Here is a 13,344-nt window from a genome sequence, read left to right on the forward strand (position 1 = left end):
GCTGGCTGGTAAAATAATGGCAACAGCTGCCTCCTTCCAGCCTATAGCGTAACTCACTGGCGCACCAGGCTTTAACGCCGGAGTCAAGCCGGCGGGATGACAGGCACATCCGGTTAGTGTTTTCAAATTAAGATATTTGGCTAATTCAATTGAATAGTGTAGCAGCCTGGAGGGTGTGATGTTACACACTATATTAAAGACGTAATCAATCGCTTTTATCAAAACCACAACAAGAAAATCATAAGCCTACTTATGTTTATGCAATGGACAGGGCCTTATATATAGACGATATGATTATCTATGATAATTTTGCACAATGCACATGTGAATGCAAACTGCGAACCAGCAGTGTGAATAATAATAACTTCATTTATATAGCACCTTTAAAAACAAAGTTTACAAAGTGCTCTACAGAGAATCAAGGCATAACAAATATAATAGTAAGATACAAATATAAAATAAAAAACAGACAAACTAAATTAGGGGACCCAAAGAACTGCATAAAAGGAATGTATGGGGCAGATAAAAAAACATCACCCTCAGTCACACATGACAAAGAAATCACAATCTCAAAACATGATATTATGTTTATTGTATAATAACATTAAAACACACACACACATGTTAATACACATACATCATATGCTGTATAAACATGTACATTTCACTGTGTAATATTGGCTGTAGCTTCACACATATAGTTATAATATGTGGAAGGAAACACACTTGAATTCCTTTAATTTTTTTTATTTTTTACAATGAATTACAACTTTACTTTGGCCGATTCCTTATTACAAGTTCATTATTGCAAAATGTATCAACATCTTAATCGTAATAGCAGTAATATCAAAATAAAGAATAATCCCAGCCTTCACACACAGTCATGCTCTTATTCTGAAGGCACATTCATTGTACTTCTGGTTTGTGTCTGTCCTGCTGTGTCTGCCTTGACGTCGTTTCTCTCTCTTGTGTTGCGCTCCACAGACTCCAGCTGGGAGCCGAGGTCCACGCCCCACTGACCAGACCCCACCTTCACTTATCGACTTAAGAAAGAACAACAGAGCGGCGGTGGTGATGGAGGCCGCTGGGGCCCCGCCTGGGAGTCCAGACACCAGGATGGGGAAGAGCTATAGTTCAATGTAGTGTTGCAGCAGCAGAGAGGTGTAGCATCTGGATGCTCATGCTGATGTGGCCTTGAGCAAACTAAAATAAACTAAAACAACTCTAGGGACCCTGCTCTATAACTGATATACTATGGACCCATGGGTGGGGCCCCGAAACATGGCAGGAATTATAGATATTTACGGTTTAAACCCCTTGGTGGGTTGTCGTCAGGGGCCACTGATGTTCTAGCATGGTGGATCAAGAGAGATTATATCAACATAAGTATATTCACATCAAAAAGGAAATATGGATTACATCATCAAGAAGGATTGCTCTGTGCACTTGCAGCAAAAAGAATATGAAATAGCATAAAATATCAAACTTATTCTGGATCTTTTTCTGGCCCTGCTGATGCCCCTCCTCTCTTCTTCTGTTCACATGGATTATGGTGGATTGTGGTTGACATGGATCTGGATCGTGGTCATCATATTTCATCATTTCTGTCATATTCATTGAATGTGTTGTAACTCTGTAACGCTGTTCATCTGTACACATGACATCTGATGCGTCAGTCCATCCGGAGAGAAGGATGGAGACTTGAATGTTGTAGTTACTCAAGGTGGAACACATTTAAACTACTTATTTTGGTATTTTAATCCAAATAATATCATGTTTTATAAACTGGTTACGTATTTCATAACTCTTAATTTGAAAAGTATTTAGAAAATTGATATGCTGAAAAAAATATGCAGATAAATTCCGTTAAATCGCTCCATAGGCAATAATATCTACGTGTATTTCTTCTCACTGTAGCAACTATATGTTTAAGCTAAAGTGCTGATGCTCACTATGTTTAAATGTGTGTCTGTGAAAAAGAGAAAAGCTGAGGTCACACAGCAGAGATGACGTCATACCGATTGATCAAGTCCACCTGAATCAGCCGATGGGATGAGATCTCACGACGTTGAATTAAACGCCCACGAGCTCGTCCTCTGTGGCTCATGCTTCCGGTGAGATGAATACCTCAGTCGAAGCCTTGATGGTTATCCTCTTCAAAAAAAGAAGATGAAAAAACAGAATCACAGTGAACTTTAAAAATGATGCTGGAGTCTCCGTGACTCTCCTGCAGCAGCTGGTCGACATCTTCCCCCTAGAACAAAATGTGCAGCCGGCGGAGGAGGACAGCGTTTCCGGTTGTCCTCGGCTGCTCACTTGTTTTTCATCCTCTTTGTTGCCGCTCAAGGTAACTGAGCGTATGGACAGACTTCTTTGCAGCGACGACAGCCGTAGAATAAATTTAACTTATGGAATATGAAAAAAAGGGAGAAATACAAAAAGGTCCAGACTTATATTTCTCAACATCTCATTAGTTCTCTCCTCCGTGTTGAACAGTTTTTGTCTGTTTGAGATGGGTTTTATTTGATGAGTGACGTCTGATGCATGAACAACACTGGTGAAGGACAGCATTAGAGGAACTGCTGAGTTCAGCATTAAATAGACCCTACAAATGTGATTTCAGTTTCCGTCTGACCCCACTAGAGAATGTCTTCCTGCTCATTGGAGGACTGAGTGGCTCAAAGTAACTGGGAAGGAGAGACCTCAGGCTCAGTGCTGCTTTCAGCGACTTTGATACCAAACCTCAGAGGTATGAAACAAAAGGATAGTGACATAGTGACATTAGTGACCCTCCTCCTGCAGTCCGGCATGTCGTCCAGCCCCCTGAAGGTTTATACGCATGTATATATACGCGAGGAGATCAGTGAGTCTGAAGCTGTGGTCGGAGGTGATCCGCTACTTTGGGTTGTACTTTGTCTGCAGAAGATGATTTCAGTTTGTATTTCTGGGTAACCTGAGGTGAAGAAGTCACACAAGTGGTCCTCGTGTACCCACACTGCGAGCTTGCAGCGTTGCTGTGGTGACGGGCCTCTGCTGGCGAGCCGCGAATGCAACAGAGCACTGGCAACCATAACGAGTATTATGTCAGATGATAATGCACCAATTGGCTATTTTTAAAATACATAGCCACATATTATTGTGCATTTAAAAAAAAGTGTAACTTCAACCCCCCCTGGTCTGAGCCTCACTCCATCCACTGCATTATTCAGAAGAATGTGAAAAAGTGGGGGGGGGATGTGTGGATGCGTGAGGCACGAGCTGCTCAGTGACATCTGATTAGAGGTTTTAAAATAAGGTTCATAACATAGATAAGTCCCAAACGGTCCACTATGTCAGCATTGGCCGTGAGAGGTTCAGGGCCGATTATAAACAGTAAATGACAATTTTCCACATCTGAAATGCTGTTTTTTTAAAAGAGTTGTGATAAGAAATGTCCTTTTCTCAACACCTGCATTGCCTTGTTTCATCAAAGTATCGTCACATAAGTTTGTTTGAAGCTAAAACTAAAAAACATGATGTAAGTGTGCAGTACCTCATTAAAAGAAGACACTTGAAAGCTTCAAATACTCAATTATAATGTGTTAATATTTAAAAACGTTTCTTCAGGCTCTATATCAAAGCTGCATATCTTAGACGTCAAGTCGTGCTAAACTTAATACTGTTAGTTTTTAAACAGTTATTTGTTATTACGGGTGTCTTTCACACCCTTAAAAGGCTGAATTTCACAGTGCATCGCTTACAGTTTACAATGTATGAAAACACTTTGGATGGGTGCAATAGTTCTGGAACTTGAACTTTTCTCATGTCTTCTCTCCACTTTCTTGTATGAGACAGCATCATTAGTTGTATGATAGAAGTACAATTACTTTGGATTCGTAAAGAGATAACATACAGCATTTACGACAAACAGCCAGAAGACAACCCACAAATACATTTGGCATTAATGGTCATACTTATAATACATGTTGTATTTGTTGACGGTCTGGAATGGATTTCGTTTTTATAGGTCAGGCTGGTCTCGGTTATCGGTTAAATGGTGCAGATTATGCCACGCAAACAATCCTTTTTGGGAACAATAGAAAAATGGCAGCTATTTAACCAGCTGGCTATTGATTTGAAGAAGAAGAAAAAACGCAAAATTATACTGTAATAATACCCTCTATTGTTTTTATTTATTGAGTTTGAATACCTAATTGCACTTAGGTATTTTATTTTTCTATTTTTCATCTTATTTTTTTTGTTGAAGGAAGCTGAATTTAATGTTTTGAAGGCTTTACGTCAAAGTTTACACATCCAAACTGGTTAAATTAGACCTTTTACAATATCATTTTGAATGTGTCATCAGTGCAATATATCACTTATAATATAAATATTCTTTAAAACGTACAGAATTCTTTTTTACGAGTCTGGTATCCGTGGCGTTTCTAGTCTCAGCACCGCACCCTTGTGGTTAAAAAGAAGAATGCACCTAACAATTATTCACCCACAATGGTTCGTACCATTATTTTAAGAGGGAGGAACAGCGATTGAAACTTTGAAAATAAATTCAAGATCGCTTATGTCTGTATAATTTCCGATACGTTTTAGCTTTAATTCCTCAAAAATATTAGCACTTTGAAATATAAGTGTTATTGATAATGTGCGGTGTGGTCTGGGCTAACACTGAGCTGTTTCGTGTTAAAAGATGGACTCTCCTCTATAATGGTAGAGTCCAGTCCGTCTACCAAGTCCAAGCCTTCCTTTTCCGACTGAAGTAGCAGCCATGAGGTAGGACCACAGTCGATGGCATAAAATAAGTCATCATTTCACCGTTAAGATGAACGTTTTTAAACCACCTATCTTGCCAATAAATCACACGAGTGTCTCCTTAATCGTTACATGAAAGATTAAACATTCCCAACAACACCCAACACATGTTCACGTGCGTCTGTGTAACACGTAGCAGACGGAAAAGCCATGTTGCCGCCCCGGCGGTTTGACCCGTCAGCTGTGCGGCTAACGGCGGTTTCGCCGCTGACACGTCGTGACAACACGGCGACACGTTGCGGCAGCGCGTTTGATACACCCGCAGAAGTCGAGGGTGGCAGTTTACTTGAGGTGTGTAACCTGGGTCGCGTGTGTCCTGCGTTATGCTCAGGCTCCAGAAGAGGCTGGCCTCCAGCGTCCTGCGCTGCGGCAAGAAGAAGGTCTGGCTGGACCCCAACGAGACGAACGAGATCGCCAACGCCAACTCACGTAAGTAACGGTGATTATACAGATGACAACTATTGTTAGTTTGTGTGAATTAACATAAGTTAAACGTGCACTAGCTTGTTACTTGAAGTGATGCTGAGGATCATGTCGACTGACACGTTTGTAATGTCTGTCTTGTCGAGCTGATGTGTGCTTATCTGCTTTGGTGAGCCGATGAGAAACACAAATATACATTTAAATAAAAAGAAGCTGATCTCAAGATATCCTCACATGACCTTAGAGTGGTCGCCCAACTTAGCTGAAGCCTATATTATTTTATTATAACTAAATAGTTTCTTTCATAAGAACCTCCATGCATGATACATGTTTGTGTCAGGCAACATATAGTTCAAATCACATTAACATATTTTCTCCATGTGTGTGCTTAAATGTCTATTGGCAATATTGCGAGGTCTCAACTCTCTGTTTTACAAATATATATTGCTTTATTGCAACAGATCATTGTTGAGAGCTCAGTGCATCCCTATAGCTCACTTGTTTCCTTCTCTCTTCTCTTCAGGTCAGCAGGTCCGTAAATTGGTGAAGGATGGTCTCATCATTCGCAAACCTGTAACTGTCCACTCCCGCGCCCGCTGCCGCAAGAACACACTGGCACGTCGCAAGGGAAGACACATGGGAGTTGGTGAGTTCAGTTCTCGTGTAAAGATGGCTACGATGCAGCGCTGATCCGAGTCTGACTACATGGGTGATGACGATCGATACCTTCAGGAGAGTTGACATGCATTACTTCTTCCTTTTCCCAGGTTAGAGAAAGGGTACAGCCAACGCTCGTATGCCAGAGAAGTTATGCTGGATGCGCCGCATGCGGATCCTGCGCCGTCTGCTGCGTCGCTACAGGGAGGCCAAAAAGATCGACAGGCACATGTAGGTTCATGACACCGTCACTTCTGCTCTTATTGATGTGGCCTGTCTTGTTTTTCTAATGCACATTTTGTTATAATATTAGTGTTGGCTAAACGTTTCTGAAATGTGCGTCTTTTTTTTATACAAGCCTTTTAATAAAGCTATTTTTACCTTCGCATTGAAAATGCCGGAAGGTTATGTTTTGATCGGCGTGTATTTATTTATTTATTTGTATGCGTGTTATTCGCAAAACTCAAAAAGTATTGAACCGAATCGCATGAAATTTTTTATTATCCGGGGACCAGTTGATTAGATTTTGGGATCGATCGGGTCAAAGGTCAAGGTCAAAGGTCATGAACAGGTCAAAATCTTTCGCAGAACTCAAAAAGTATTGAACCGAATCGCATGAAATTTGGTGGGATGATTGTTTATTATCAGGGGACCAGTTGATTAGATTTTGGGATCGATCGGGTCAAAGGTCATGAACAGGTCAAAATGTTCTTGAATCGCATGAAATTTGGTGGGATGATTGGTTATTATCCGGGGGCCATTTGATTAGATTTTGGGATCAATCGGGTCAAAGGTCAAGGTCATGGAAAGGTCAAACTTTTTTTACCTTAGCACGATACATTTTTGTCCAATTGGCATGCAACTAATGCAACATGTTCATAATTCAATGCCCAATCTTGTGATATGCGAAGGTATGCGCTCTACCGAGTGCCCATTCTAGTTCTGGTCATGTTATTTGTCTTGTAACCCTATATTTACAGTTTTTAATACTGGTTAATTTGTAGTTTCCACCCTGGGCTTGTTTCACACTAACCAGACCTCCTGGAGACATATTTAAATCTGGATTAGAGCTCAGTAAAGGTTATTGTTACACACTGGCACACTGACCAGATCTGGTGTCTGAGCAGCTTTGTGTATGATAATACTATTTCAATGCTTTCCCCCCCTCTGCTGACTCTCAGGTATCACAGCCTCTATCTGAGAGCCAAAGGTAATGTGTTCAAGAATAAGCGCATCCTCATGGAACACATCCACAAGTTGAAGGCAGACAAGGCTCGCAAGAAGCTCCTCTCGTAAGTTTGGACCCAGCTTCAGTTGTATTTAGTTTGTTTAGAAAAGGGGCAGTTCATCCTGAGAGCGGGTTTGAGTCTGGCACTTTTTCTTTCTAGTCCATAACATGGTTTCCCATGTTCGAGAGAAATAGTTGATAAGTATATCTCGTAATCATTACTTGAAGGTTAACTCTTGCTCTACTCTCCATTGTGTGTTGGTGCGTTTACGTACACTGTAAAAGCTTTCACATGGTTACTTCAGAGAAAAATGGTTTTTATCTAGCGCTATGTTGTCTTTATTGTCAGGTGGATTACTCCAGTCCACTGAAAACGCAACGACCAGAACAATCCTAACTCGGCATATATTTGAAACCAGTGCGCATGCATTGGATTTGTTTTTGGCTGCACATGATAACACCGGTCTGCCTCTCCTACAGCGATCAGGCCGAGGCTCGGCGCACAAAGACAAAGGAGGCCCGCAAGCGCAGAGAGGAGCGCCTCCTGGTCAAGAAGGAGGAGTTCATCAAGACCCTGGCCTTGGAGGAGGAGATGTCCAAGAAGTGATCTGGTTATGTCGACCCTGCCTGACGCCTCCACATGTCAAGTGCTGACAATAAAAGTGCACATAAAGACAGTGATGGCCTTGTGTCGCTTCTTTCCTCATGAAGGGAATACCGTAGTATTTATGAGCCGTGAATAAAAAGTAGCTTGAGTCGTGATCACGAGTCACCTGCTGCTAATTGCTCCACTAAATTAATGCCGTGTCTATACTTTGGTTTGTTTACTTGTTGGTGCTACGCTAGTGGGCGGAGCCTGAGAACGTTTTCGCTGAGAGAACCAAACTCCACTAATGGGAGACGGTGAATAATGAGCTGGAACACTAAGGCTGAGATCCAGGAGACTATTTTATGTACTTCATCACTACCAATGACCTCATTTGTCATTTGAGACATTGTGTTAAATACCAGTTGTAGCTGGAGACCAGTATAAGTACATTATATATACGTTGTCTATTCCCCAGGCAATATCAAATCTTCATTGATTGAACCGTAAAATTGTGATTGAAATGGTCCAACTGCACCTTTTTAATATGTTGCAACGGAATAAGTAAACAGTATGCAGGCCAACAAGTATGAACTGCTTTGTGGAATAGTCTTCATTTTATTATTTAAAAAGCAGCTCAGGACTATTAATTACTGTAATTCTCATTCTACCCTGCCATCCCCTCATGCTGAAAAAATAGATGAGATACATTTGATTTATAGCCAAATGTACATGGAGTTCAAAGAGCAGGCAGGTTGTTAAAACATTTAACTTTTTTGGGAACTGATGTATTGCAACTACCGGAATATGTTTTACTCCACTAAGTTTGATACCTTTAGTGACGAGTTACTTTGCAGATTCATATTGATATACAATCAATACATAAGTTGGAATAAATATAAAGTAATTTTACTTCAATAAAGGACTTTTACACATTTGTATAAATGTAGTATTGCTACTTTTCCTGAAGTAATAGAGTATTCCCCCCCCCCACTGCTCTGGGTGACGTAAAGCGGCCCTCGGCTGCCGTCTGCTGGTGGAAAGCAGAACAAGCTGGTGGGTGTTGAGTTGGGAGAACAGGTGACTGTTTCCTGAGAGAAAGACAAGTCATGCTTTAACCTCTGGTGACATTTGGAAGTGTCTGCTTTCAAACTAAACACAAAAACAAATGTCTCCCTTTAAGTCTGGGAGCTAATGTAGCACCTCGGGTAAAATAAGGCATTGAATGTGATGTGATTTCATCATCAGTGCACAAACTCTTGGAACAAAGACCATGTTTGAGGAAAAAATGACTTAACAAATTGAATACAATAATTTTTTGGCAGTGGATCTATCTTAAAAAGAGTGCAAACAGAACCAGTGGAAATTGAATTTCGGACATCATCTTTCTTTAATTTGTAATATTAAATTTAGTTTGAATGCTGTCTTTGTAACACGGCCTCTAGTAACATGTTTCACCTTCTGATTCACCAGAGAAGTTTTCTATCAGACCATATAAAATAATAATCATTTCTATATATATATATATATATATATATATATATGATTCTGATCATTCAATTTCCTGCTCTCTGAGGAATGAACATCCCTTGTTAACCTCCTATCTGGACACTGAGGACCTCCAGTGGCCCCGAGCTCACATGTTTAAGATGATCAAACACATTAAGGCCCTTGTATCCGTTAATTCATTGTTTTATGGCCCCTTTTCAAAGCAATGGTGTCTTGATCTTATCTGGACCAGACTTCTCAGTGGTGATCCCCAAAATCTGATATATTTCAACACCAATGTATGGTTTTCTTCCACAGAAGGAAGACGTTTAGCACTAGCCGATCATCTAACTGATGCATTTCCACCAGTTATTGTCTTGGGAGATGCTGCTGCACTTGTAACCATTTGCAACGACAAGGACCGAAGAGATGCGGCAGCACACAATTACTTTTCACTTCCAGCGTTCACGTAAAATATTCTGAGGTTCTGAAAAAACATTTTAAAAATGTCAATTTGCATATGTATTATACACACAATCAGCAATAATCCTATCCATTCAGGCTACTAAGGATTCATTTGTAATATGTTGAAATGGAGGGCTCCAAGGCAGGATGTGCACATTACATGACTGTCGTTACATGTCTGAGTGTGGCCTACATTTCTGTGCACGCTGTGTGTCAGTTATGTGTTTTGGTTTTACGAGCGCTCATGAGACACGCAGGCAGCAGTTCAAGCAGGCATGAGGGCACCAGGCCTCATGAGGGTACCAGGCCTCCTGCTTAGCGGCTCTGGAATGCACCAGGATCAGCTGTTCCTCCACCACATGACCTCGTTGCTGCCCCCTGCAGGCCCGCCTCCTCCATCACACCTCCCCGTGAAGCCACTCACCAGTCACAGTCATGGGGAGTGAGGTGGGAGGAGACCATTTAAGGGCCCCCAGCTGAAGAAAGCGAAACCAGATCACTGCGTCAGGTGACTGAGCTGCTGGAACCGATGCGTGTCCAGTCAGGAGCTAATGAGAGGAACATTCTGATCGTAGCCTATGAGGTCGGAGGATTTAGAGTTAAGCCACATGACAGTTGTCATGGGTTGAAGCAGACTGAAGAGCATAGGAAAATACTCCAACGTTATTACCAACAGATATTTAATTTCCGATGACGTTAACCAGGGGGAAAAAATGCTCTCATTGGTGGAACAAGACGGCATTTGGCATCTTTTGTTTTCCATATAGCTGGTAATGACTTTGAAGCCGATTCCCTTATCGACTCATTAGCTAATAATCTACAAGTTCATTTATTACATCATTTATTGGATTTAGAGGCCTGAAGAGTTGAACGTCTGTTACAAGATTGAATGCCGAAACTAGAGCGATGTAAGTAAAGTATATTGTTTTTTCTTTATCACTTTAATCATCTGGTGACCCCTCAGATGTATCTTGACTCCCAGGTGAGGAACCTCAGCGTGGCTCACGTGGACATGTGTTACAAAAAAGAAGTGATACATGAGTCGCAGATATGTTGTGGAACATGTTTAAAAGGGACAGACACACATGTAGGACATGTAAGTGAAAAGATGGCATGAACTTACATTGATGCTCTTGTTTACACGTGCGTTTTATGCCATCGTAGTTACCTTCGCATTGAAAATGCCAGAAGGTTATGTTTTGATCGCCGTGTATTTATTTATTTATTTATTTATTTATTTATTTGTATGCGTGTTATTCGCAAAACTCAAAAAGTATTGAACCGAATCACATGAAATTTGGTGGGATGATTGTTTATTATCCGGGGACCAGTTGATTAGATTTTGGGATCGATCGGGTCAAAGGTCAAAGGTCATGAACAGGTCAAAATCTTTCGCAGAACTCAAAAAGTATTGAACCGAATCGCATGAAATTTGGTGGGATGATTGTTTATTATCCGGGGACCAGTTGATTAGATTTTGGGATCGATCGGGTCAAAGGTCAAAGGTCATGAACAGGTCAAAATCTTTCGCAGAACTCAAAAGTATTGAACCGAATCGCATGAAATTTGGTGGGATGATTGTTTATTATCCGGGGACCAGTTGACTAGATTTTGGGATCGATCGGGTCAAAGGTCAAAGGTCATGAACAGGTCAAAATGTTCTTGAATCGCATGAAATTTGGTGGGATGATTGGTTATTATCCGGGGACCATTTGATTAGATTTTGGGATCAATCGGGTCAAAGGTCAAGGTCATGGAAAGGTCAAACTCTTTTTTTACCATAGCACGATACATTTTTGTCCAATTGGCATGCAACTAATGCCAAAATGTTCATAATTCAATGCCCAATCTTGTGATATGCGAAGGTATGCGCTCTACCGAGTGCCCATTCTAGTTTCTCATGTTTCTGCCCATTCCGTTAACCCTAAAATATATTTTGGTTGACCGATCTTGCTTTGGAAAAGAAAAGGCCAGACTCAAAGTGCACAGAGCCGGTCGACTTATAATCTCTTTGCTGCTGGTTCGTACTGTTGAGGGGTTTTCTTCCACAAACAAAAACATGCTTATCTAACTGCTGAATCACAGGCAGTTATGCCCATGTGCTGCTGAACTTGGTATCACTGAGGAACTCTCAGATCAGCAGAACATTACTTTTCACATCCTGTATTTAAATGTGTCAATTTACATATTTCTCTAGACACACAATCAGCAGTAATCCCCTACTAAGTACTGAGGATTCATTTGTAATTTGTTTGAGTTTGCACCTGTCCATCATGGAGAGGGATCCTCCTCTGTTGCTCTCCTGAAGGGTTCTTCCCTTTTTTCCCCTGTGAAAGTGTTTTTTCTATTTCTTGGTAGTTTTTCCTGATCCGATGTGAGGTCAAAGGTCAAGGATGTCGATGTGTACAGATTGTAAAGCCTTCTGAGGCAAATTTGTAATTTTTGATCTTGGGCTATACAAAATAAACTGAATTTAATATATCTCTTGTCCATTGCAGCCACTGCAGCATGTGTGAACGATGTGTGTGTGTGTGTGTGTGTGTGTGTGTGTGTGGTCTACAGAGTTGTGCACGCTGTGTGTCTGCTGGCCACATTTGTCTCCTCGTAATCTAGTTCCAGAACCCTTGATATATTTTTAATTCTCAGCCTCTGGCCAACTCAAAAACATTGTGCAATTTTGGCCCTCTTCCAATAATCCTTTTTTTTCACACCACTGGGAGAGACGGAACAACACAGATGTTTCCATAACAATTTTCTGGTCTTGCTGATTCATTCGTCTGATTAGTCGTCTGTCTCGCTTGAATTCAGCGCGGTGGCCCCTGTCACGTTTCAGCGCTTGGTCACTGTACAACCTGTTCTGTGGTGGTACCCACAGGCAGCAGGCCGGGTTCAGACCGCATGGAACCAAGTGATAGTTAACTTCTATTCTTTTTTTTGTCCTTGCTCGCTGTGCTTCCACGGGAACCTCCATCCCCTAGATAAAGGCGAGTCTGGTTCCTCCTCTGTCTCTCGTGTGATTTACCGTATTCATGACCCGGCAATTTGCGTTACAGAAGAGCCGCCGCCCAATAACTGCCGAAAGGTGGAGGAGGGGGAGTACAGATTCATTGGGAGCTGTTTGGGTGACAATGGGGACCTTTGTCTTTCCGTGTGCCTTGTGATGATGTCACATGGGGTCTTTAGAGGAAGTAATGTGTTCCCCCTGCAGCTTCTTGCCCACTGCACCTCAATTCCACACACACACGGTTATCCAGAACTATGCAAATTCATCCAAATAAAGTACTCAAATCTCAACCAAAACATGCAAAGAACTTTGCCCCAACCGTAATCTCCCCTGATCGATCACAAAAAGTTAGCTCCTAATTTCACTCTTATCCATCATGTTACTAATTCCAGTATGATTCATCCATGCTGAGCGACAGTGGCTTCCTACAGGCACACACGAGCTGCACACCGCTGAGAATCCTCCCGTGTTACAAGGTTATGAACGTCAGCTTGAAAAATCCCTTCTTTGGGTTTAATGCGGTTAAATAGCTTGCGGAGTCTTTGGTTGGAAATTGCATTGTCTGTAATAGGCTAATGACCGACTGGTGTGCGTGGAAGGCATCGGGATGGCCTATGATGAGAGGAAACCTGATGAGAGGTCTGGACATGTGATTTAACAGAGCGCCAGAGACGCTAGGTGTCTGTT

At 41.5% G+C, this 13,344-nt stretch overlaps 1 protein-coding gene across 1 annotated transcript; it reads left to right on the forward strand.

Moving 5' to 3' along the window:
- Positions 1-4,810: 4,810 nt before the first annotated feature.
- rpl19 (ribosomal protein L19) lies at positions 4,811-7,793 on the forward strand. Its single transcript, XM_056407264.1, is given in 5 exon segments — positions 4,811-5,235; positions 5,753-5,875; positions 5,997-6,117; positions 7,068-7,178; positions 7,595-7,793. Coding segments are annotated over 5 exon segments (588 nt in total). The 5' UTR covers positions 4,811-5,129; the 3' UTR covers positions 7,722-7,793.
- Positions 7,794-13,344: the final 5,551 nt, after the last annotated feature.

Source organism: Pseudoliparis swirei, chromosome 23 (genome assembly GCF_029220125.1).
Source record: "Pseudoliparis swirei isolate HS2019 ecotype Mariana Trench chromosome 23, NWPU_hadal_v1, whole genome shotgun sequence".
Lineage (NCBI taxonomy): Eukaryota > Metazoa > Chordata > Actinopteri > Perciformes > Liparidae > Pseudoliparis > Pseudoliparis swirei.